Raw genomic sequence first — 25429 nt, 5'->3', positions numbered from 1 at the left:
TTAAATTTTCAAAATTTAAATCTTTTCTTAAAGGTTTTAACTTTTCATGAAGGTCACTTTGATGCTGTGACTGAGCTTCTCAAAATCAGAAGTCAGAGAAATGACCCCTCAGCTGAGAATCTGAAGGATGCTATTTACATTGCCCAGCTCTGATCCTCACCTCATAATGATAGTCAAGCTCCAGACATCAACTGAATTGTGGCCTCCAAAACAATTTCCTGGTTAGAAAGGGATTGTGAATACATTACAATATAAAATGTAATGAATACATTACAATGAAATCAAGAAACCTCAAATTACCTAATATTTTCACATTACTACAGACACACATTTGCTAATATTGAAAAATAAAAGCAAAAAAAACCACAAACAAACAAAAAACCCCAAACCCTTATTTTCCAGTCATACTTACCTGCTGGATGTATCTACATTCTTTTCCTTTTCCTTAAATCCCTGTGTCCGTAAAACACACAGCAAAGCTTTTCTGGTAACTGACTCACAAATGCAAAGGTCTCCAGGCTCAGCCCTTCCCAGGAGCCCCCACCCTCGCTGTGTTCACAGGTAGAAGCCACAGGAGGGAAAGGCTGCTGTTCCATCCCCCGCACCGGGCCCCACTTGGCCCTTCCCTCTGCCCGCCGCCAGGGCACACCCTCCACCCGGCCAGCAGCCGCAGGGACCACAGGCTGAGCCGCTTCCCCTGGAAAGGGCTCCTCATGGAGGCCGCCAGCCCTGACCCCTCCCGGACACCAGCCAGACCCCCAATGCATTCAGGCCAAGACTCAGAGGGGCTCACTGTCCACCAGACCTGCAGAGGCCCCACCGCCAGCCTCCACCCCAAACCCTGTCTGTCCAGTGCCCCTTGACCGCCGCAGACCCTGGTGCTGGGGGATTTGCCGTGTGTTTTCAGATCCCAGTTTCCTTTCAGCGGGGGTGGGGCCGGCACTCAGAGCCCCTTTTGCTGAATGGAAAGTTGATGAAAGGAAACCACTCACAGTTTTTTAGATCCTCAGCGTATTTTAACTCTGAGACTTGAAGATGGAATGAGAGACTGTGGCTCGTCCAGTGTGTCCCTCTCTTTCAAAGCCAAGCACTTCCCACGTCTGGGTCTCCTCTGCCCGGGGCCTCCAGCCCCCAACCCACTCTCTCTCACTAGCTAAACACCAAACAAGAACGGCGTTTCCTTTTTCCAAAAACGCACTATCCTTCCAAAGGAAAAATAAAATTCTGAATGTATCCCGGGTCTGCATTAATGGGCAAAGTTTGGACTTCCCTGGTGGCTCAGACAATAAAGCGTCTGCCTGCAATGCCGGAGACCGAGATTCGATCCCTGGGTCAGGAAGGTCTCCTGGAGAAGGAAATGGCAAGCCACTCCAGTACTCTTGCCTGGAGAATCCCATGGATGAAGGAGTCTGGTGGGCTACAGTCCATGGGGTCGCAAAGAGTCAGACAGGATTGAGCGACTTCACTTTCATGAGTCGTTCACACATGGCTGAGTGGTGTGAAAACACTTTGCAAAGCCACCGACCTGGAGACGAAACTTCAGCTGCGAAAGCGAGCAATGCAAGGAAGGAACGAAATGCCGCCAGTGAAGAAAAGAGGTTCTGGCATTGCCGGATTGTTTTAGTTTATCTGCGCGATTTATTTCCGTGGCCCTTAAGCTGAGAAGGCGTTTCTACAGGTAAAACGCGCTCTCGGACGAGGTGCCTTCGGTCACCCGCAGAGAAGCCAGACACCCCAGAGGCCAGAGGCTGAAAAGGCCGTTGACGCCTCAGGTGAAGCCGCGTCTCTCCATTTCCCCAACCTTCCGCTTTTCTTTTCTTAAGACACTTAAAGAATCTGCATTTGATGAGGCTCAAGAGGGGACTTCCTCTTCTCCCTTCTGCGCCGCTGGGGCGGAGGTTCCGCGCCGAACCGCCGTCCTGCCCGCGCGGCGGATAGGCCACGCCGGCCCGGCGCGCAGCCGACAACCGAAAAGCGGCCGCGTCCGGTCGTCCTTTCCGGGCAGTATCCGGAGACGGCGCAGCGGATCACCCGACGCGGACACGCGGAAGGCGCGCAAACGAAAACTCTCCATCCCCGGCTGCCACACTCGCCGCCCTCTTTGCCCTGCGGGCGTGTGGCGCTCCCGCCCCAGGGGGCACCTCGCCTCGGGGCCGCCGAGGGCTCTGGCCGCCCGGAGCGGCGGGTGTCGAAGCCGAGGCGGGGACGCGCTGTTCCCCGCGAGCCCGACGCGCCTGCGGCCCTGGATCGCCCGTGGAGCTGGGCCCGCCGCACCTGCTCCGTGCGCCAGGCTCTGGCCTGGCGCCCGCAGATACCGCGCCAGCCTCTCCGTCCTCCGGGCTGCGTTTCCAACTCTTCATTCTGACCCTAAATACGAAAACTAACACGAAGCGCCGGACTTGAGGTGGCATTGGGACGGGCCCGGGAGCCCAGTTGTCCCTAGCCGCCCCCGCACCGCTCCGGGCCTCTACGGGAAAGTCACGGGGCCCGCGCCCACCCCGGCCCGAGGGCAGCGGGTCCGCGCCGCCCAATCCATCCCCGAGGTTTGCTGCGCGCCCTCCGCGCGGCGCGCTGTTGGTTCTAGGAGCTCGACTGTCTGAACTCGTTGCTGTTATTACGACCCCGGTGAGAGAAGTGACAAAACGGAAATCCATAAACATGAGTAACTTGCTCGTAGTCGCAAAACAAGTAATGGCAAGGCGTACGGGCTGGGGATACACGGAAATAAATGAGCTATATAACATGTGCGACCTAGTATATATTTATTAGCTTTTCAAACTGCACGTTACATTTTCCCATCAGAGCTTCGAGAGCCTAGCGGGGTGGCCTGGCGTCACCCGCCGCCCGGGCGCTAGGCTACACCGGACGGGAGGGCTCTCGCCTGCCTCGCCGCCCCCGCAGCACCGCCCTGAGCCCGTGCCTCTCGCAAAGGAGAGATGAGACGGGATGGAGGAAATTCCGCTGCGAGACCGCGAACGTGGGCCGCCGCTTGGTGGGAGACCGCCGCCGGCGAGGACCCCTTGCCCAGGCACAGCGCGCAGCTTCGCTTTCTGTCCGCACTTGCGGGCTTCCCCGGGCACTCACGGTGCAGAGCCGCTGTCGGAGGTTCCACCGGCCCCTGGGCCGCGAGCCCACGCGCCACGCCCGGGCCTCCGGCGCGCCGGGCATCGTACGCGGGCGCTTCGATTTTCTGCGGGCACGCTCTCCTAAGGACGATTGGCTCTCTACCCTCCTCGATCGAGTGGGTTCCTCTGCCAGAGCTCACGCACACGCACACGCACACACACACGCACGCCGCGCCCCGGTGTCCGCCTGCGCCAGCCCCCGGGAACCCACCCACCGAGCTGCAAGGGTGCGCGCCGTCCCGGGTGCTGCGAAAGAGTCAGCTCACTCCAGGAGCCGCGAGATCTGGTCCAGGGAAGCCTCCCGCTACCGGGGAGAATTCGCTCTCGGCGGTGAAGCCACGGAGCTCGAACACACCCGGAGAGCCGGAGACCCCAGCTCGCAGAGGCGGGCTTAAACTTGCAGACAAAGGACCCATCTTTTCCTTATTAAAAACCCAACCAAACGTGTAACGTAAGAGATTGACGAGAGAAGGGGAGCAACCAGAGACCTGAGGCTTCAAAGAACCTTTAACCAAACAGTGCTTTTCTGGGTGGGAACACATTTCGAAATGTTAATTTTTTCACAATGTTTATTTCATCTTTATAGTCACTGTGGGAGGAGACACTTTAAAAATTTTTATTATTCCCATTTTACATACATAGAAAAAGAAAGAAATTGAAGCTCACCGACTTAAAAGAGCTCACCTTCACTGGGAGCAGGTGCAATCGTCAAAGGCCACCTATGACGTCACATCTCTCCCCACCCGCTCTGGCTGCATTAAGGGGGAGGCTGAGAACAAAGATACCAGGTACGGTTAGGGGGACTGGGAGAAAATCAGGCAAATTGACTAACATCAGATACACACTAGCCTTTGGGGATACAGGCCAACTAGGGTCTTCTGGTCTACCCCCTGCCCTTCATGGCCCCCTCACCCCAGCCTCCACAGGCGCTTCTGAACAATGTGAAAAAAAATTTTTTCCCAGCTGGCCACTGTCTGAGTAAACGATTGGAAAGCACTGTATGGTCCACTGGGATAAACACACACATACATTGCACACTTATATAAAGTGAAAGGACACTTTATACATAAGTGATCTTGCAGGAAAATGAATTCTGTATGTATGATCTGTTGCACGTGTAGAAGCAGTGTGGAGTAACTCTGGGGACTGCACAAATGAGTGTCCCAGGGACTCACTGCTAAAGGACACACCAGTGACGGGAAAGGCTGTCACCCCTCACCAGCTGGTAGGCAGGGAAGCCCAGAAACTTGGGGCTGGAAGTCACTGGGGGAGAGGGCAGCAGAAGAGAGCATTGTGCTCTTAAAACACACATCTCAGCCGGTCTCCAAGTCCCCAAAGGAAGGTGCCTGTCTGCACCAAAATGCAATGTTAGGTACAAGAGAGCCAGAGCTGGAGGGCGTGGAGAGGACTAATAAGGGGGATTTTTAAAACACAGTGTTTGTATTTGCTCCAAAATATCTTAGCAAGAAATGGAAATCGAGATGATGGGTGTTGAGGGATGGCTTACGATACACCCTCCACTTCTGGAACTTTTAGTAAGAAAAAATAGAATAAAAACACAACCTCTTCATTTAAATGGGTGTGTTTTATTTTGTGTGTGAAAGTCACTCAGTCGTGTCTGACTTTGTGACTCCACGGACAATACAGTCCACAGAATTCTCTAGACCAGAATACTGGTGTGGATACCCTTTCCCTTCTCCAGAGGATCTTCCCAACCAAGGGCCGGAACGCAGGTCTCCCGCATTGCAGGCGGATTCTTTACCAGCTGAGCCACAAGGGAAGCCCTTATTTTGTGTAAGGTATACCTGAATAAAGTTAATTTTGAGGAATTTTTAAGTAAAAGTCAGACTAGATGGAGAAAGCCTTCTTATCTCCTAAAATGTGAAGCTCGGCCGCACCCCCCACCCCCCCACGGTGTCACAGACAAGGCCGGTGGTGACAGCTTGACTCCCAAGCCCACCACTGCCCTGCCTGTTACCTCCCACCCCACGTATGCAGCTTGCCCCAAAGGATCCCAAAAACTCCCTTCTGCATTTTGCCAGGACAAATGTAGTAAAAAGAAGAAATAATAAACGCAAACTTCTCTTCCTGTCACATAGGCCTAGACAACAAGAGACGCCTTGCAGTCTCTAGCCGCCATCCAGTGCGCAAAGCGCTTTCCCGGGCGCGGGGACGAAGCGACTGGCTTGTCCAGTGTCCGGCCGGCGCTCTGTTGGTCGCTTGTTTTCTGCTAGACCTCGGAGGCCAGAGCTCCAGGCGGGCCGCCCCGGCCCCTTCCTGGCGGCGGGAAACCAGAGGGGCCAACCCGAAGCCTGACTTTCTTCTGCAGACCAAGCTGGGTCGCAAGGCAGAGCGCGTTTCCACGGAGGGTCCCGAGCGTCTGACGGGCCGTCTTCCGCCTTAACGCGTGACGGGTCTGGAGAGCAGGGTGTGTCCTAAGGTGGCCACCGAGTCCGAGTCCGAGGGGGCGAGCGCCGGACTCAGTCGCCTGGGCCCGGCGGGTCGAGGGCGGCGGGCTGGGGGCGGCGGGTCGGGGGCGGTGGGTCGAGGGCGGCAGGCTGAGCGGGAAGATCGGGGGAGGCGGGTCCGGGGCGGTGGGTCCGGGGCGGCGGGAGCGGCGGGGGCGGCGGGCGGGAATGGCGGTGTCGGGGCGCAGCGGGCCCCGCGATTTCCGAGGGCCTGGCGCCACCCGGCGGAAGCTAGAGGAACTTGCGCGCGCCTGGCGGAGGGGCGGCAGCCCGCGACCCCGAGACCCCCGGAACCCCTCTCTCGGAGGGTAGCACTTAGTGACGGCTCCAGAAAACCGTGCCTGCCCTCTGCCGCCCACCTCTCTCACCAGCAAGGACACCGTGACCGCCAGGCCGGGCTCTCCTTTTGCCCTGAACCCCGAGATGGAAAGCGCTTCCCCTAAAATTCGAACCGCCCCGCGGAGACGCGCGCGCGTGGACGCGCCGCGCGCTGGCCTCGCCGCGCGCTGGCCTCGCGCTGCCCGCACAAGAAGGGTCCACGGTCGGGGTCTGGGACCACCGGGCCGCGTAAATCATCCGGAGGGATGTTTGGCCCGAGTCCCTGTTTCCGAAAGGCTGTGGGAGGGTTTGGACGTTGATTTTCTGGCTGTCCTTTTTCAAGTGCGCGCCCCGCCCCACCGCAGCCCGTCTGGTGTGCGAGGATTGTTTGAAAGGGAGGAAGCATTCTTGAAGTGGCGGGTGATGGATCGTCTAAACCCTTCTGGGGCGTTTCGGGCGGGAGTTTCTAGGCAGCTCATCAATAAAGACCCCCCTGGAGAAGGGGGGCTGGAGAACAGCCCCCATCACGCAGCCCGGAGGCCTCCCGGCCGAGGCGGGGAGGGCCCAGGCAGGTGGAGACGCCTTGCCTGGACCAGCGCCTTCAGGCTGCACCTCATGGGCGCTGCAAGGTGATTTACGGGAGGCGGGGTGTGGTTCGGGGGGGCAGCAGAAAGGTTGGAGGGTTCCCAGCACCGGGGTGTCAGGGACACAGGCTGAGGCAGCCCGCGATGCCCTGCTGTTACCCTCCCAGCACCTACCCAGCGCCCTGCTGCCTGATGCTTTCCTTGGTATAGATTTCACTTGGGAGCCCCAGCCAAAAACCTGACACCTCTCCCAAATCGGGAAGGGGGCAGGTAAGGTTGAAGCGGGTCCAACCATTGGAGGTTGGACGGGCTGGGAACCCCTGGGACCAAGCCTCGGAGAGACCGCACGCCCTCTGGGCCTGTCTCCACGCCCTCTGTCTGTCTCCACGCCCTCTGGGCCTGCCTGGAAGAGGCGGCGGCCCTGGGGGTGGGAACCGCGCTGGGGAGCCAGCGGCCGCTCCCTTCTAGGGAAGACTCGAACCTCGAAGGCCAGGTGGGCTTGGGGAGGCGGCCTCGGGGCTTGTCTAGCTCGCAAGGCCTCGGGTGCATTCCCGGGCCCCTGTCCCAGAACCAGCTAGCACTCCCTCCCCCTCCAGCAGGCTTCGCGGGTCACCGAGGTCAGGCCGCCTCCGGAAGGGGACCCTCTGCCAGGCTGGGGCGGGGGAGGGCGGGAATGGGGGGACCGTTGGAGGGAAGGCTCTTGAAAGGCAGCTCCTAGGACCTAGACGGCGTCTGGGTGCCCAGAGGTCCCGAGTCGGCGCTGGGCGCCGAGCACGCTTTATTTATCCGTGCAGAGGATGCTGAAGGACAAAAGAAATATTTGGACGTCAGAGCTGATTTATATTTTTGGAAGAGCTACGTTTCCTTTTTTGAAGAGAAGTGAGAGCGCCCCATATCCTGAGCGCAGCGGGGAGACAGAAGGGCGGTTTTGATGCTCCAGGAAGTTGGTCCATCGCGAACCAGCACGCGGGGTTCGCTGCCCCGGGAGATATTTATTTACTGGGGGGAAGGGAAGGCAGGAGGGGAGGGCAGGAGGGGAGGGCAGGAGGGGAGGGCAGGAGGGGAGGGCATGAGCCAGACGCGGGAAGAAACCCTGATTCGAGTGGGGCTGGGACCGCCAGGGCGCCCCAGGCTCGCGGCCTTGCCGGTTCGGCCTCTCCCGAGCGGTCTTGCGACCTCCCAGCGCGAACGCCTTTGCTCGCTGCCTCCGCAGTCCTGGGCGCGCACCCTCCTTCTTTCTGGGCCTAGCCCGCCCGCCAGCCCGCCAGCCCGCCCCCCCAGGGTGCCTGCTGCCTCCCCCCGGAGCCTGGGGACGCAGAAGCAGGGTGAGAGGGGCCCAGCAGGGTGGGCTCGGGAAGGGATGTAGGGCGTTCAGGGAGCCCTCGGCCCGCTCCCCGGACACAGCCCGGCTCCAGGTCTTCATCTCATCAGCGGGGCTCCCTCCCAGCCCACGAAGCCGACCCTCAATGATCTTGCAGAGGGGCTCCAGCACCCCACTTGTTCCTCCTGTTTTCTCCCAAGACTGGGAATGCCTGGGACAGGCTTCACCACTGGAAGCGTACTGGAGCCGCCCCCGTAGGAGACGGACACCTAGTGTCTGTTCCAGCACTGCCCTTCCTCTCCTTTGGGCGCGTCAGAGCTCCCACCCCTGGGAGGGATGACCACCCCTGCCACGGGAACACTGCTCAAGCCCTGCCCGCCTCCCCAGTGAACACAGCAGGACGACGGGGAGAGACCCAAGGCTGGTCCACTGTGGGGCTGCAGCAAGCGGGGGCCGGTGGGTGTCTGGGCCAGCTCCCAGAAGCACCCGAGAGATGCGTTTCCCAGCGTAGGGGGGCCTAGAAGCACGGCACCGCAGGGATGGAAGATGCGGGACCCCTGCCCTCCTCCCAGGCACCGCCCATCAGCCAAGAGAGTGACCAAGTCTGCCCCCCACCCACTGCCAGGGCTGGGGATCTGGGGCCCACCCATGGATTCAGGAAGGTGGCTGTAAAAGCGTCCTGCCCGCCGGGACACGAGCTTTGGAGAGCGGAAGAATCTATCTAAATAAACATTGGAAATTGGGTGACTGGCTTTCAAACCTGGAGGTCTGGTGCTCTGGGCCGAGGAAGGCCAGCAGACAGGGGTGTAAAATTCCCGATGTTGCCGCTCAGACCCAGGTGCCCTCTCCAAGCCCAGCCGGCGCCTCCTCCTGGCCTTGGGGCCAGACTTTCTATTGTAAATCAGAGTTTTTAGATGGGCCTCTGGGACGCTTCCTCACACAGGCTCATTCCCTGGGCGGCCCTGCCCTCTGGAGCGGCCACCTTAGCTGTGCATCAAAGCACAGGCTGGGCGGGTGGTCACTTTCCATGGGAATCAGGCACCGGTGACTCCCTAGGCGGGGAAGAGAGGGCAGGCCCAGGGCCAGGGTGCTGGTGATGGAGGTCTCAGAGGGCCGCAAGCAGGGCGGTATGGGTGCGTCTCCGGTGGGTAGCTGGTTTAGTCTAAGCCATCTCATGTAAAACCCACGCAGCTGAGAAGCATGCTAAGAACATAAAACTTAAACCACAATAATGAAGAGATTTCCTAGAATAAAATGCCGATTATAGAACAAAATCAGAGAAACACAGGCTTCCCAAAGTTTACATTCCCCTGCGCTGGGGCAGGGGGTGGGACCTTGGGGTTTGCAGCAGAAAGGAACCCACAGCCCAGATGGAGACAGTCAACCTGAGAGGGGTCAGCTTTGGGGATGCGGAGGGGACCCCGGGCACCCCGCTATTTCTGGTTAACTGAGGAGTGCCTGGTTGGATCTGTACTCATTTTAAGGAACCATACCTTTCCTTCCCCTAAGATAGAAGTCAAGACTTTTGTTGTTTATAAGATGGTGAAAGTCTATCAGGAAGAGCTTGGAAACACGGAAGCCTTCTGAGCAAGGCTATTTCAGAAACAAACACAACTTTCCTTTTCAACCCTCTGCCACACAGAAATTCAGGTATTCCTACCGGGGACAGAGAGTTTGACATAACTGGTATTGCATGATGCGCACCCAGGAGATGTGTATAAAACAGTAATTAAAACAAAGTTCCCAGAGGCTTTGCTGCCCGGCAGTGGCAGCAGTGCTGGGCTGAGACCCCGGACCTGAGCTCCGGCTGGGTCTGTCACTTGTCCACGGGTGACTGATTATCTGACCTCTGGGCCCACAGTTTCCTTATCCCTAAAGGGGAAGGTAGAGGACCACCTGAGGGTCACATGAGATGAATGCAGTGAAACCTACGAGGAACACATGGAACGGCTTCCAAAGGCAGAAGGGAGAGCTCCAGGAAAGAGGTTTGACGAGGAGCCCCTTGCTGCTCAGATAACGAGGGGCCCCAACCTCCAGAAGGTCCTGGAGCACAGGGCAGCAATGAGACCCTGGGGAGGGGGCCCAGGTCTGCAGACCTGCTGCCCAAAGCCTCCTGCCTCCCCAGCATCTGCCTGGCCTCCTAGGACTCTCCCCAGGCTGCAGGCGTGTGTGTCTTGGAAGTTCAGAGGGTTTAGGTAAAATGGGAAGCACCATCATTTAGATGGCAAAGCAGTTTTAAAAACTGTTGATGACTTAAGCAGGTAAGTTGGTAGAAGCCAAAAAATGTATAGTATTTTTTTTAATGAGTATCCATGAACCCTCTAAAATCCTGGGCAAATTGAGAATATTTTTTTCTGGAAGAAGGCTCCATAGCTTCCATCATATTCTCAAAAAGACTCCCAAACTGAGAACTACGGGTATGCAAGGTTATCACTAACTTTGTCCTGGTTTTAGGGTTGGTGCTTTTTCTTCACTCTCTGGATCCTAAAAGCTTTTAGGACCTGAGATCCAAGGGACCCAGAATTCCAGGTGCAGAAATCAGAGAGGGCTGAGAGCCAGTGACACATCAGCTTACTGAATTTTCCCCAAACCCACTGCCTGCCACTCCCAGCTCCAAAGGAGATGACTGCCTTCCTTGTCCCTGTGCTTCTCAGCTGTGCCAGTTGCCACACACACACACACACACACACACACAGGGGAGCTCCTTTCAGATATCCTTTTCTCACTCAGTTCCTACTGTATTTCATTATTTTTCAGACATTTAAAGCATTGATTTAGTAAACACACTATTTATTGAATACTTCCACTTTTACTTGTAATTAAGTTATTCCCTGTAAAATGACAAAAGGGGTAAGAGAAAAAACACCGTGAAATTAATGGGCCCCTATCAAAAAGGGGGGAAAAAAAAGACGCTCACCAGTCACTCAGAAAGGAATTCTTAGAAGTGGAAACAACTGCAAAGCCCCTTCCCCATCTCAACCAAAACATCCCATCCGGAAAAGAGCGGCTTGTTTCTTTTTTCTGTTGGAAATGAGCGGTAAACTGAGTTCATTTGGGCCGTGTTTTCTTAGCTGACTCTCGGCTACAATCAAGCCCTTTTCGGACACATTCCCATGTAGGTACCAGGGGTGCTCTGGAGGAAGCTGTCGACGCCTGTTCAGCTAATTTAGGTTTTCTTTGTCTAATTACAGTGGAGCTTAGGGAAAAGGAGCCGGGCTCAGGGCAGTAAACTGACACTCGGCCTCTGTGTGTGGTATCCAGGCAGGGTTTGATGGAAAAAGCCTGCTTCCACTCAACTTCAGGTCACTGTCTGGGGCCAGCCCAGCCCAGCCCCCAGCCTCCCCTCCCGCCCTCCGTCTCCCCTCTCCAGCCCCACCGGCGCGCTCAGCCGGGAGCAGCCCTGGGCTCAGGGCCGCCCGAAGACCTGGGGTAGCCCCAGGGCCCGCCTCGAGCCTGTTCCAGCCGGGCGGCTCTGGCCGCCACGTTCTTGGGACCCTGCACCACCTCTCTTTCTCTCCGCCCCGCTGAGCCGTCCCTTCTGAGCAGCCCTGCCTCCCCTGCGGTCCGCGGTCTGCAGCACCCGCTCCGGGCACCCCCATCATCCCTCTGTGGCCCCAACGGCTCCCAGTCCTCCGACCCCGGCCCCCCCTTCCAGCCCAGTCCCTGCACGTGTAATCCAGAAACTAACGGTCCAGGCTCACTGGGAGGGCGTCCCGGCCTGCCTCTTGCTTAGCTGGAGAGGACCGGCCACGCTGGGTGGAGCTCTGTCCCTGGGGGGCAGCTTCGAGGGGGCTCGCGGGCCGGCGGGGGCGGCGCGGGGGCCCGGGGTGTCAAGCCGGTGACAGCAGCCTCCCCGCCTCGACACAGACAACAAACCCGGCCACCTCAGTCCTGTCACTCCTCAGGGCCTTCTTCCTGCATTTTGTACAAACTCTCAAGTGGGAACGAAAGGAAGTGGGGACAGAAGCAAACAGGCGTCCTCTCCGACCTGAAAGGAGACTCTCCACGGGCCGGGCCTCGGCCTTGGCCGCCGCTGCGGGGGCTGCAGGGCGGGCCCGAGCGGGGACGGCGCGTTACCTCTGGGCGTCGGGCGCCCGGCGCGCGGCGGGGGCTCGGCAGCCTCTGATCGCGGCGGGCGGACGGCGTCGGCGCGGGCGCAGGGGCAGCGGCTACGGAGGTCCGGCGGCCGCACACTCGGCAGAGGACCGGCCCGGGGAGGGGGGGAAGCGGGGGGAAGGGGTAGCGGGGGAGGGGGGTGGGGGGAGAGGGGAAAGGGAGGGGAGGGGAGGAGCCGGGTGGGCCGCGCCGCCGGGGGCGCTTGGCTCCGGGATGGGCGACAGGGGTGCTGTCGGGGGCAGAGAGAAAGGAGGTTCCCTAAAGTCTAGGTGGTCGGGTTCTGCGGGGCGGGGGCGGCGGTGTCTTCCAAGGCAAATGTGAGCCGGGGTGCGATCCCTAGGCTTGCAAGGGGGTGGGTGGGGGACAGGGCGAGCGCCCGGCAGAGGCATTAAAAGGCCAAGGGGGACCCCGGAGAGCCAGGAGCGAGATAAGCGAGGGAGCGGCGGCGGCGGGGGGAGGAGTGAGCGCCGGCCCCGCGCGCCCTCCGGGGGGGCGGGGAGGAGGGGGCGGGCGGTGGGGGGACGGGGGAGGCGCGGGAGGAGGAAGTCCGAGAGACAGAGCGAGCCGCGCTCCTGAGGGGAGACGTCGGGCTCGTCCCCGGGGTCCCGGCCGCGGTCGCCGCTCGCCCGCGCAGCCGCCCGGCCGCTCCGGCTCCGCGGCCCGGAGGCCGCCGCGCAGGCCGGGCCCGAGGCCCGGGGAGGGATGCGCCGGGCGCCGCCGGCGGCCCGCGGCCTCGGCCAGAAGCGCCGGCAGGGCTGAGGGAGGCGACGGCGAGGCGCTGGCTCGCAGCGGCTGCGGCTGCAGCCCGGGCGGAGGGCTAGGGCGCTCGCCCGGCCTCTGGGCCGCCCGCGCTCCCGCGCCCCCGCGCCCGGCCCCGGGCCCGCCCCCGCCGCCCGGCCCCGCTCCCGGGCGCCCGATGACCTCCGAGGGCGGGCCGCCGCCACCCCCGCCGCGCCCGCCGCCGGCCCCGCTCCGCCGCGCCCGCAGCCCGGGCCCCAGCGCGCTGCAGGCCGCCCTGATGAGCCCGCCGCCCGCCGCCGCCGCCCTGGAGGCCGCCTCGTCGTCCTCGTCCTCGTCCTCGGCCGCCTCCTCGGCCGGCGCGGCCCCGAACGCCTGCAAGAGCGCGGGCGGCGGCGCGGGCGCGGGCGCGGGCGGCGGGGGCGCCAAGAAGGCGAGCGCGGGGCTGCGGCGGCCGGAGAAGCCGCCCTACTCGTACATCGCGCTCATCGTCATGGCCATCCAGAGCTCGCCCGCCAAGCGCCTGACGCTCAGCGAGATCTACCAGTTCCTGCAGGCGCGCTTCCCCTTCTTCCGCGGCGCCTACCAGGGCTGGAAGAACTCCGTGCGCCACAACCTCTCGCTCAACGAGTGCTTCATCAAGCTGCCCAAGGGCCTCGGGCGGCCGGGCAAGGGCCACTACTGGACCATCGACCCGGCCAGCGAGTTCATGTTCGAGGAGGGCTCGTTCCGCCGCCGGCCGCGCGGCTTCAGGCGGAAGTGCCAGGCGCTCAAGCCCATGTACCACCGCGTGGTGAGCGGCCTGGGCTTCGGGGCCTCGCTGCTGCCGCAGGGCTTCGACTTCCAGGCGCCCCCGTCGGCGCCGCTCGGCTGCCACGGGCAGGGCGGCTACGGCGGCCTCGACATGATGTCGGCGGGCTACGACGCGGGCGCCGGCGCCCCGGGCCACGCACACCCGCACCACCACCACCACCACCACCACCACGTCCCGCACATGTCGCCCAACCCGGGCTCCACCTACATGGCCAGCTGCCCGGTGCCCGCCGGGCCCGGGGCCGTCGGCGCGGCTGGCGGCGGCGGCGGCGGCGGCGGCGGGGACTACGGCCCGGACAGCAGCAGCAGCCCCGTGCCCTCGTCCCCGGCCGTGGCGAGCGCCATCGAGTGCCACTCGCCCTACACCAGCCCCGCGGCGCACTGGAGCTCGCCCGGCGCCTCGCCTTACCTCAAGCAGCCGCCCGCCCTGACGCCGGGCAGCACCCCTGCAGCCCCCGCAGGCCTGCACAGCAGCATGTCTTCTTACTCGCTGGAGCAGAGTTACCTGCATCAAAACGCCCGCGAGGACCTCCCAGGTAACGTGCTGCCTAGCCGCGGGCCATTGCCTCTGGCCTCCCGGCTCTGGCGGCCGAGGCCTGGGCAACGCCGGCGCCCTTTTGGAGAGGGTGGGGTGACAGGGCCTCCCCCATACCCTTGGCCCCCGCCGGGCCTCCGGAGTTTCCACCCCTCCAGGAGGGAAGGAAGCGCGGGTGTCCAGAGTCTCCGCGGGCTGCAGGGCTCAGGCCTGGCTTGCCCGAGGGAGAAGGCTCGCGCCTTAGGGGACCTTGGCCAGGGCGCCGTGGCTGCTTTCTTTTGTCTTTTAAAGTCGGTTTTGCTGTGCTTTCACCTGAGAGTAAACGCTGTGTCCCCAGGAGGGCACGGGGTAGGCTGCACTGGGCCTTGCTGAGAGGTGTGCGGAGCAGGGAGGCAGGGCCTCCAGGAACAGAGGGGCCGGGGGACCATCACAGGAGGGACATGTGGCCAGGGAGGAGCGGCGCCCCGGCCTCCCCTCAGTGGGCCCAAGTCGATGACACACGGGTGCGGCCCAGGCCCACAGGCCCCAGGGCCCAGGGGGCTCCCCTGAGAAAGGCCTGCCCTTGGGCCCCACTTGCAGTGTTGCTGGTGTAAACCGTGCTGGTTGCAGATTATGAAAATTTATTGACTTGCCTAAGGCGGTGAGAGGTGGGAGGGGCAGACGGGGTGGAGGAGGGAATTTGAATATTTAGCCAGGTTTATGGGGACCGTGGAGATAAACCTCGTATTAACCCCTCTGCGGCACGCTGGTGTGCAGGGCAAGCGGGGCTGGAGCAGACCCATACCCACCGCACCTGGAAGAGGGTTTCCAGGCTGACACGCCTGCACTGTACGTTCGTGCATCGGCGTGGGAGCAGAGCGTCAGGGAGAGAGGAAGCCCAGAAATGGGCAAAAGATGTTGGATCCCTGGACGGTGAAGTTTCCCGAATAGGCCTTTTAACTGCGGGTCTCAGAGGTTAACTAAACAAAGACCGTCTGGGCGGACCACACCGGAGAGGATTCCAGCCTGACTCAACCCACTGAGAGCGGAGTCTTGTTCAGTTTTATGGGAATTTCAACAAGTAACCAACACAGCCGACCCTCCGCTCTTATTTTCTTTAACCCCCTCGGACTGGCTGTCAATCAGCGCCGGGCGCGCGGCGCGCTCTGCGCTCTCCCGCCCAGCGGTTCGCCTGCGGGCGCCGCGGCCTCTCCTCCCGGGTCCCCGCTTCGGCCGCCCGCTAGGCCACCACCTGCACCCCGAGGCCTCGCTGTTGGCCTGAAACACTTCCTTAAACTTTCCAAATCGCGCAGACAGAGCTTTCTGACCATTCTGAGAGGCCACCCTCGTCCCGCCCCGCACACCAGGCGCGCCCAGGTCCCAGAAGCGCGGAGACCGGCGGGCACAGCCCCTCTAGAGGAGAAGGGACTCCGCCTCCCAAGCCCCAGGGCTCGCGCGCCCTTCGGGCCGAGTCTGCGGCCTGAGGAGTCCCTGGCCAGCCTGGACGCTCTGCTTCGCCCTCCTCACCCCCACCGCCCCTCCAGTGCCCTGACCCCCGCCTCCGCCAACGCTCTTCCCCGCGGCCTGGCGGCCGTCTCCCGGGCCAGGTCCCTCAGGAACCCGGGGCTGCGAGTGGAGCAGGGAGGCCGAGAAAGAGTCCGGAGCGCGCACCCAGCTCGCCCCGGAAGACCCAGGCCGGCGTGCTCGAGGAGGCCCCTCGGCCTCGGCCTCATCGAAGCGCCACAGGGGGCCGCGGATTAGAGCCGCGGGAAGCGGCGCCGCCAGGTGCTTTAGCCTGGGGGCGGGAGCACCTGCGCGGCCGCAGGGACTCGCGTCTGGGCGCGCGGTGGGCCGCAGTCGGCGCCGCCCGACGCCGAACATGGGCCGAGCTTCTGGCCACGGGGCTGCCGGGCGGCTCCGCAAGCGCAGGGCGACCCGGCGAGGCGCCGGGCCGCGGGGTAGGGTGTGCGCGCGGAGAACCGCCCGCCGGGCACCGGTGAGGGCTGCGGATTCCCCAGCGCGGGAGGCTGGAGAGCCCTCAGGGAGCAGGCCTAGCCCAGCGGGGCCTGAGAGGCCTGCCCCTGGACCCCCAGCCAACTGCGCGCCCCCGGGCCGGAGGCGCCGAGAAAGCAAAAGCAAAAGTCGGCGACAGGAGGCCGGCCTCAGGTCCGGGAAGAGGCTACGGGCCGGCCCGGCGCTCCAGGGGCTCCCGGCGCGGCGGAGGGGCCGCGGCCGAGCCCTTGCCCAAGGGCAGGCCCTGTCCTTGGGCTCTCCCCTGTCTAGAGGCACGACCCCGGGACGGGCGCGTTCTCCCGGCCCCTCTCCCCGCCAGTGTTTTCTGCCCCCTCCGCTCCTCCTGCCACTGCCTGGCGATCAGTTGTTTGGGAAATAATGCGGGGCAGGGGCTGGAAACCAGAAGCGAGGGAGCCCGTGGTGTTTCTGGGCTGGGAGCCCTAGGGCCAGTGCCCAGGGCCCGGGCCGGTGGCTGTTAGAGCCCCTCCGGCCTCCAGGATTAATAGGAACTCAGGAACGAGAGCCTGGCTTCTGGGTAAGCGGCCTGTGCTCCGTGTTTGTGGGCCCCTCAAAACCAAATAGCAAACCGGAATTCCAAGAGTCATCCTGTGGCCAAAGCTTGACACTCAGACATTCTGGGGCTGGGTTTCCTCTCCCAGGTTTTCAGCAATAGAAAGACAGGCCCACCCGCTTGTAGTCAAAGAGATGCATGTTAAAGGACAATTTTAAGAATCACAGGCCGTGCCCTAGTGGAACAAACGTTTCTGAAGAGCGTTTCTCTTCTCTCCCCTTTCAGTGGGGCTCCCTCGATACCAGCACCACTCCACGCCTGTGTGCGACAGGAAAGACTTCGTCCTCAACTTCAACGGCATCTCCTCCTTCCACCCCTCTGCCAGCGGCCCCTACTACCACCACCACCACCATCAGAGCGTCTGCCAGGACATTAAGCCCTGTGTCATGTGAACGCAGGGCGGGGGCCGGCCCAGGCCCCCGCTGCCCCCCGGGCGATGACCGAGGTGGACTCCCAGCGTGGCCACGCCAGTCACTTGGAGACCCCAGGTGAGCGTCACGCATTGATGTTTGTCCACTCTTGGTAGGAGGACAACCCCCGGTGAGGTAATGCCCCAAACACACGGAGGCTCCCAGCGACGGGAGATGGTGAAAACTTACCACGCAGAAAACACAGACGTGGAACTCTGGGATCTTCATTGCCTTCAGTAATCAGGGTCTGAAACAGGCAGACGGGCTGTGTGTGTGTGTGTGTTTTTCTTTGTCTATGGAAAATGTGTGTGCTCTTTTTTTAAAAAAGGCAGTGCCCAGCACAAGATTCCAAGAGAGCCTCATCTTGTTGCCTGGCTCAGTGGGAGAGCTGTATTTTGCCAAACACTACCTTTGGATCCAGGTGCCAAAGAACATTATCAAGAAAGTATTTAGCAATGATGTGTCTAGTTTAAGAAACGTGGTCTCCAGTATTGTGACAATACAACGTTTTTACAAGGCTGTTTTCTACCACCATAGTTTAAAGATATTTTTATGATCTTCGTGTATACTCACACTTTGCTTGTATCTTAAAAGGAGGATATATTTGCACTTATGTATACTTTTACAGTTTGCCAAACTATTTTGATGTACAATTTTTTCAATAAAATGTATATAACAAATAGTTGCCGGGGGGGACCTCTCTCCTCCATGGGCATCTGATCGCCAGGATGATGCAACTCTACACTGGGCAGGATTTTTTTCTAAGCTGTGTAATTGGCGTGGTGTGGGGTCTGTGCCTTGAGTAACGCAGGCCAGGTTCTGATTGCGGGTCTTCTCAGGAGAGAAAGGGAAGAAGAAACGTTTTCTGTTATTTCTTTGCTTCACCCTCGCTCTTTCTGGCCAAACCGAAGCCAGAAAGTGAAAGGAGCTTAAAGGAAAGCCAGGCGCCCCTGCCCTTCGCTGTCCTTCCCAAGTGCCCGGCCTCTGCACCGTGCTTTCGCTTCCCCACCGGCTGGGCTGGGCTGCCCTCCTCCGGCTGCGAGCAGAGGGCAGGTGCCCAGGACACAGGCCCTGCATCCTTAGGTGGCCGTCAGATCCCTGTGTCTGGAGGGGAAGGTGAGGAGGGTGTGGGCAGTCCTGGCATCAGGGACAGAAGCAGGATGAGGCATGTGTCCACCCCCAGTTCGGGGCACAGAGGTCGGCGCCCACGTGCCGCCCCGGTCTGCCTCTCTGCTCCCATCCGTCCTTCTCCAGGGAGCCGTGGTTTCCCTTGGGATTCCCTCTTGGCCATTTCCTTTCTTGCTTGGTTTCCAGGCCTTCCCAGTCACAGATGCTGAAGGCCGGGCTGAGAACTTCTGGACCAAGAGAGGAGACCAGCCTGGGCAGAGGGCCTGGTGCCGGCCAGCCCTAAGGAGCAGCCTGCAGACCCCTGAGCGAGGCAAAGGTTCTCCAGGTGCTGAGTCCACTTTGAGGACTCACCTTGGATTCCCACTTCCTGCAAGCTGTCCCCCGGTCAGTCACCAGGCCCCCGATACCCCAGGGTGGACATCTCCCACCCTGGGACTTTTGCATGCCGAGTGAGTTTTCAGTCCAAAGACAGTCTCAGTTTAACATCTTGTTTTACAAAGTCCTAACTGTCTGCCTAATCCTGAGGCTTCCTTTCCATATTTTCCAAAATCTTGCTGTGATTTAAACATTTTTTTGTGTCTGCTTTATCATCTTTGCAGTTAAATAGGGATTTTTCCCCCTTTTATTCTGAGCTACTCGGGGGCCTGCTATAAATTATGAAGTCAGTTTCAGAGTCTGCTCCGACCACAGTGCTGTGTTTACATTCCTTGCAAGGCAGCCGGCATGGTCGTAATTTATATCCTAAACACTTGCACATAACTTGTTTATACAGAGAATGACGTGCGAGGAGGGCTGCGGCCGGCCCGGCGAGCCCAGCGTGCCCCCTCGTGGTGAGAGCCGGCCGGCGCCTGGGATGCGGGGTCCGCGGTGCCCCAAGTGGCCGTTTTGGTGCTTTTCCTCCGACTCCTCTGACGTGAGGACGCCGGTCCTGTCGCAGATCCGCCCAGACAGACCTCAGAGATACAGTGGGCTCGGCTTAAACTAAACGCTGCAATACAGTGAGTCACATAAACTTCTAGTTTCCCAGGGCAGGCGAAAGTCATGTGTGCACGCTGCTGGGGCCTGTCAAGAGGCCAGTAGCACTGTGTCCAAAAAGCAGTGTGCAGACCTCAATTTTAAAACATTTTATCACTAACAATGCTCGACCCCGGCTCTTCCCTGGTGGTCCAGTGGTTGAGAATCCGCCTGCCAATGCAGGGGACGGGAATCTGATCCCTGGTCCGGGAGCATCCCATGCGCTGTGGGGCAACCACCGAAGCCACATGCAGCACGGAAGACGCAGCACAGCCAGAACCAAGTGCAAACGAATAATTGTTAAAAATGCTGAACCTCGTCTGAGCCTTCAGTGAGCCATGGTATCCCAGTGACATCAAAGACCGCTCATCACAGACCACCGTGATACACATAAGAATAATAAATACTAATGCTGAAGTTTCACATAGCATAAGAATCACCAAAATGTGACAAAGACACTAAGTGAGCAAATGTCACTGCAAAAATAACACTTTTGCGTGGCTGTACGCAGGGGTGCCACTTTGAAAAAAAGGCTGACCCTGGGAAGCCCACCACGGTGAAGCCCAGTGACAGCAGTGTCACTGACGAGGCTCCTTTGTCTGGCGTTGCAGACGCGGGTGCGGTGGCCACATCGGTCACTCAGGGCTGATGGAGCACAGGCTGCTGGGCCCACCCCGACTCTGATAAGTCCGAGGAGCCCGCATCCCCAGTCAGCTCCCGGGTGATGCTGGCAGAGTGGGTCCAGGAGCACACTTTGAGACCCACAGGCCCAGCAGTGCAGTCTGAATTACAGAGATTTTACAGGTTCAGACGGTGGGTGTTAAGGCTTGTACGTTAATTTGTTAGGCAAAGATCTGAGAAGGCTTTTTGAAAGCAGGTTGCACACAGAAATGTCTCTGATGGATCACTGGCCCCTGGGAAATGTAAGGCCTAACTTTGAGCTGAGCCCTGCACAAGGAAGTGGAAACCCCCTTTTTATCCAAAGCCACGATATGCCCTATTCCATTCTAGTCACCTCTGCAGAGAGCTCAGGTGGAAGCACTGAGGCCTCTCTACCTCGGTACCGAGAGTCTGGGTTAGTGACGTCACAGCTCTCCAGACAGACAGCAGTGGTGATTAAAGCAGGCAGGAAAAGGAATTCCTTTGTTGGTGATAAAAATCTTTAGAGGGTGGAACAGAGAGAAGGTAAAGGTCCCCTCAGTGACCCCCAGACACAGATGGGTCAGGCAGTAGCAGTGGCAGGGGTGGGAGAGAGGGAGCAGTCTGCAGAGGGGGCTCTGTCTCGCAGGAGCTCCCGTCCTGACAGGAGCGGAGCAGCCTTGAGGCAGGGCTGTGGTCCTCCGAGCCCATGGCGTCCTGCGGCCACCACAGGCACCACTGTGAAGCCCACGGTCTTCTGCTTTCCTTGACTTCTGCCAGGATTCTGGGCACGTAAGTGGATTCTCCCGTTGTTCATGCTCAAAGCTTCTCAACTGCTGCAGCAACGGTCAGAGCATTTGGGGAGAATCATCTCGACTTACATTTTAGAAAGTGGAAGTCTGATTTCCAGGAAAATCTTCAGGTATTAGATGGAATTAGCACCTCCTTCCCGAAAGAAAACCTCCCTTGTAGATTCCTATCTACCTAGTCACCTAGTGACTGAGCGAGCATAATGGTGATTAATTCAGAACAGGCAGCAGCTTCTTGAGCATGGAAATGTTTTTTAATATATTTTATCAGAGCGGAAATATATTTTACCAAAACTGCCTCCACGAAATCCTATCTGAGCAAGGAAAACACCCCAGATGCAGCCACCGGGCCAGGCTGGGTCACAGCTCACGGATGCCAAGCTCATTTGGGAGAAAATGAAAGTGCTGGAAGTTCTTTCAGAGTTCAGCCCTGAGTGTGCGGCTACTGACTGGCATGTGTTCAGGGCTCCAGTCCCGGGGGTCTCGGCCTGAGTGTGTGAGAGTGAGGAGGGGGTCTGGGAGTGGGTGCTGAAGGAGGTGCCTCAAGTGTCCCCTCCGGAAGGGCCCCCTTCAGCCCAGGAACTGCTGTCTCACAAGAGAGGTGTGGGGGCCTGACCCCCGACAGCTCAGCACCGCCCGGGACGGGCAGAGCTCCCCAGAGTCACAAGCTGCTCCCACTTTGTTGAGTCTGGGAGCCTCTCTCTGCCATAGCCGTCGTTCGCATGGCTGGGACGTGGCCTGGGACCCCCAGTCCATTTCCCATGCTTCTCCCCACCGTGGCCCCAGGCCCATCCTGTCACCCCACATTGTCCACCACAGGGGAGGGAGAGGCAGGGCACAGAGACGGGGGTGGGGGCTTGAGCTGCCACAGGGGGCGTCTCTTCGTTGGGGCTCCCCTCCCCCGTGTGACCACACCACCATGGTCTTCCTTACTCCATCCACCCCAGCACTGACAGGTAGAAAGTGTTAGTTGCTCAGTCGTGTCTGACTCTTTGCGACCCCTTGGACTGCAGCCTACAGGCTCCTCTGTCCTTGGGATTCTCCAGGCAAGAATACTGGAGTGGGTTACCGTTTCCTTCTCCAGGGGATCTTCCCAACCCAGGGATCGAACCTGGGTCTTCTGCACTGGAGGCGGATTCTTTACCATCTGAACCACCAGGAGAATGTGGTGGGGGGGTGAGTGGCTGAACCACAGGACAACCCCCACTAATGGCTGTTCTTCAAGAAGAAGAACCTCCATCAGGAACTGCTTTCCTGGGTTGAAATTCGAAGTGACCAGGCTGGCATTCGGTCCAGGGAGAGCGAGTCAATGGCTGTTACTTGGTGACTTGTCCACCACAGTAGTGGGTGGCCTTGGCTCCTGGTGGGGACCTGGGGAGCTCTGAACGCCATGCATGTCACCCCCAGCCAGGGAAGTCGGCTCCCGGGGGGCCTGGCCCCGGCGGTCCTCAGATGGCCCCCAGCTGCCTCTGCGGCTCGGGTGGGATTGACAACCGCTAATGAACACGATCTTGTTTATGTTTTACAGAAACCCTCTAAGGAAGGCCTTATCGTCGTGGGTTTCAGACGGAGACGGCCATCCAGCTGTGTTTAGCTGGTGTCCACACCGGTGCCATGCCTGGCACACTGCCTGCCCCCCGGCAGCTTTGGGTGGGGGCGTGAAGCACCGGGTAGGGGGATGGGAGGCTCTGGCCCCAGCCCACACCGGGAAGGGGTCACCACCCCGTGGCCACAAGGTGTAACCTCACAGGAATCAGTGATCCTGGTTCCTCCTGAGTAGGAGGGAAGCACCAATGGGGGATTGGAGGGACGCAGGGCCCCCAGGCCCTGTGCGCTGATAATACTCCATCCATCAGGGCCAAGTGGGGGACCCAGCACTGACTGGGAGAGCCTGGTGCCTGGGCCAGTGCCAGAGGCCCTGCTTAAGTGGGCAGACACGCACATGCACATACATGTAGGTGGACAGACAGACATGGTCACCCATACACAGATGCGTCCACAGACACACATGGAGACGTGGACACGCGTTCACACACCGCCCACAGACACACATGGAGACGTGGACACGCGCTCACACGCCGCCCGCAGACACACACGGAGACGTGGACACGCGCTCACACGCCGCCCGCAGACACACACGGAGACGTGGACACGCGCTCACACGCCGCCTCTTGTTCAGTGGGCTTCCAGCCCAAGAGCTGAAGCCCAGCCTTGCATCACACCTGCTGTCGTTCCAAGTCTCCAAATTGACCACAGCAGTTTAATAACTGCCTTCTGAGGCTTCCTTCTCTAAAGACAGGAATTTCCCCTCCTCTGATTCTAGAAGCAGGAAAACAGCCTCTTTTCAATGTCACTTTTGTTTTCAAAGGCTAAACCGACCTGCTGCCAGAGGCAAGGCCACAGCTTGGAACCAGGGTGGGACCCACAGTTGTCCCAGACACACATGGCACTTGGGGTGGGGGCATGGGCTGCTCCTCCAAGGGCCGAGGTCCCCGTGGGCTCTGCACCCCCCACCTCTGAGCGCTCGGTGCTCCCTGCAGGGGGGAGAGCAGCTCTGGGAGGGGCCTGTCGGGCTGACCCTTCACATCAGGACCCGAGCTCGAGAGGCACGAGGCAGCGGCCTGGATTCCACCCGGGTCAGAACCCGCCCAGCAACACCAGGGAACGTCGCTGCCCAGCCTCGAGGGCACGGTTGGCTGGCCCGCGTGCGGACCGTCCCTCTGCTCCAGGCGACAGGGAGGAGCCCGGTGCCTTTGCTTCCCCAGAAATCGCCTGTGGAGGAAGCTCACCTGCTCAGGAGAACGTGCCCCGGAGGTCTTCAGACAGCTTCTCCTCTCGGCGTCCGTGTGTGCGCCCCGAGCAGAGGCAGGCAGAGAGGGCCGCCGGGCTGAGGCAGCAGCACTGGGGTGGTTGGGTCTCAGTGTCCTAAACAGGCAGCAGGGCACAGGTCCGTGTCCCGGGTTTGGGGGCGGCAGGGTGATTGCAGGGGCTTAGCCGGTTCCCGCACAGGGTGGGCGGGTGGGAGACGGATTCCTGGCCTGGTAGAGCTGCAGGGGGCAGACTGCCCCCGAGGATGCTCGGAGCAGGACACGGGGGCCCAGGTGTGGGGCCCGAGAGGGCAGGTTAGGAGGCTTCTGCCCTCGTCTGCGGGGGCAGCGGTGACAGAGGGCCACAGATCAGGGGGCCTAAGCGGGAGGCGTTAATTTTCTCAGTGTCCTGGGCCGGGAGCCCTGAAGCCAGGTATTTCCAGGGGCTGATTCCTCCTGAAGCTCCTCCACGTGGGTAGACGCCGCCTCCTCTCTGCGTGTTCACGACCTTGTCCTTTTGTCTGCCTCTGGGCCCAGGCGCCCCAGGGCTTTAGGGATCCCGGTCCTGTTGGATCAGGGCCTCCTCTGGGACCTCCCTGCGACTCTCTGACCTCTGTAGCAACCCCACCTCGCAGTCAGTCATCAAGGGTGAGGATTTTACAGGACAGAATTCATCCCGGAACAACTGTAAACCAAGTTCGAGGCTGAACAGAAGCTTGACTTCCTACAGCCTGCCGCCTGCCGCCCGCCGCCCGCCCGCCTCCAGGTTGGGGCCGAGCGGACAACCCTGGTGCGGCCGGGCTGCCTGTCCACATCCGCCTGTCTGCATCCGCCCCTCGGTGACCAGGAGCCAGGTTCGTGCTCCTTCGGGAGCCCCGGCCCCTCCAGCCCACGCTCCAAGCTAGGACCCCGTAACTCCCTGGGGAGACGGGGAGGGGCGCACTCCTGAGGCTGGAGCATCAAACAGGCCCTGCGTGGAGGAGCCCAGGTCCTGAGAGACCTGAGAAGAGGTCCGGGAAGGGGTCCTTTCCCGGGCTGAACTGGGGAAGAGCGGGAGTTACCCGCACAGTGTCATGAAGGTGGAACACTAAGGAAAGCTGGGCCCAGACAGGTCCACCGGGAGCTGGGAGGGCCAGCCCCCACCCCGGGCGCCCCCAGCTCCACACACTGAAGCAGGCGGTCGGCAAAGAATGTGTGTGGTGGGGGGTCACAGCCTCCAGGGAGGGGGCTCCCCGAAGGGTCTCTGGCCATCCGTGAGGGGCCCACGCGTGTCGTGCTGTGGGTCCAGGAAGTCCAGGGACACAGCCCAGGCTGTGGGGACACCCCATTCTCATTGCACAGGAGTGGACCCCCACAGGCCGGCAAAGGCAGGGGACCCTAGGGCTTCCTCCTGCCTGCTCCTGGTCCCAGGAAATCTGGCGCTCTGCCAGCCCCAAACCTCCCACCCCAGAGAGACAGCTCCCTGGGCTGAGAGCAGAGCAGGTTCCGACCCACCTTCCGGCCAGCTCCTCGCCCAGGTGTCGGCAGGAGCCCAGCCCTGGCATGGGGGTGCGGGTAGCTGGCCGCCCTTCTGGGGTCTGGCCCAGGCTCCCTTGTAAGGACCCAAACTCTGCTCCCTCATTTCCTCTGAGAACTGAAACACCCCCATGGGTTGGGGACAAGGGGGGACCCCTGGGAGGGAGCCAGCCAGTAGCCCCCCAGGACCGAGTCCTCCGCTGCCCATCTTTAACCCAAGCCCCGCGGGCCTCCCAGGACCAGAGCAGAGGCTGAGTCACTGAGGGGTTTAATTTGGAAAACAAGATCACAAAACCAAGAAAGAAACCACAACTCTATTAGCAATTACATGCCGTAGGAGGTCAGAGTCACAACTTTCATTTTTCTTCCCCAGATTCTGTGCTGGCATTAGAGGAACGTTTTCTGAATTCCCAGGGGAAGGGCCGGAGCTTTGTTCTGGGACTTTGCTCCCTGCGCTGGCGGAGCCCAGATGAAAACGTTAGATCAGATCTAAGCGCTGCGGACAAGCCAGGTTTTTTAGGACAAA

The 25429-nt window shown here is 60.4% G+C and overlaps 1 protein-coding gene and 1 long non-coding RNA gene across 9 annotated transcripts in view; one reads left to right on the top strand and one right to left on the bottom strand.

Annotated features, from left to right (window-relative positions):
* LOC147347873 (uncharacterized) overlaps positions 1–12267 on the bottom strand; it is a 43554-nt gene extending 31287 nt beyond the window's left edge. For 4 of the 7 annotated variants that reach the window (XR_015152887.1, XR_015152888.1, XR_015152891.1 and 1 more), the window contains exon 1: positions 11894–12267. This is a non-coding gene — a long non-coding RNA (uncharacterized LOC147347873). Of the gene's footprint in view, positions 1–3809; positions 11150–11893 lie in introns of those variants that run through there. The other 3 variants (XR_015152886.1, XR_015152890.1, XR_015152885.1) reach the window with 2 other exon arrangements.
* Positions 12268–12444: 177 nt separating this feature from the next.
* Positions 12445–23580, top strand: FOXF2 (forkhead box F2). Of its 2 annotated transcripts, XR_015152884.1 has the most exons (4): positions 12445–14019; positions 16807–17069; positions 18892–19117; positions 22110–23580. XR_015152884.1 is itself a non-coding variant. In XM_086370941.1 (2 exons), exons 1-2 carry the CDS (start codon positions 12849–12851, stop codon positions 16971–16973), a joined length of 1338 nt encoding a protein of 445 aa, XP_086227067.1. In that variant the 5' UTR covers positions 12445–12848; the 3' UTR covers positions 16974–17667. The 2 variants fall into 2 exon arrangements, 1 of the variants encoding a protein (XP_086227067.1); XM_086370941.1 differs by lacking the exons at positions 18892–19117; positions 22110–23580 and having other exon boundaries at positions 16807–17667.
* Positions 23581–25429: the final 1849 nt, after the last annotated feature.

This window comes from Bos grunniens, chromosome 23, assembly GCF_055505025.1.
Source record: "Bos grunniens cultivar Pamir isolate PY7600 chromosome 23, Bosgru_T2T1.0, whole genome shotgun sequence".
Lineage (NCBI taxonomy): Eukaryota > Metazoa > Chordata > Mammalia > Artiodactyla > Bovidae > Bos > Bos grunniens.
The sequence above is the reverse complement of the archived record's forward strand: the minus strand, read 5'-3'. Positions and strand labels throughout refer to the sequence as shown.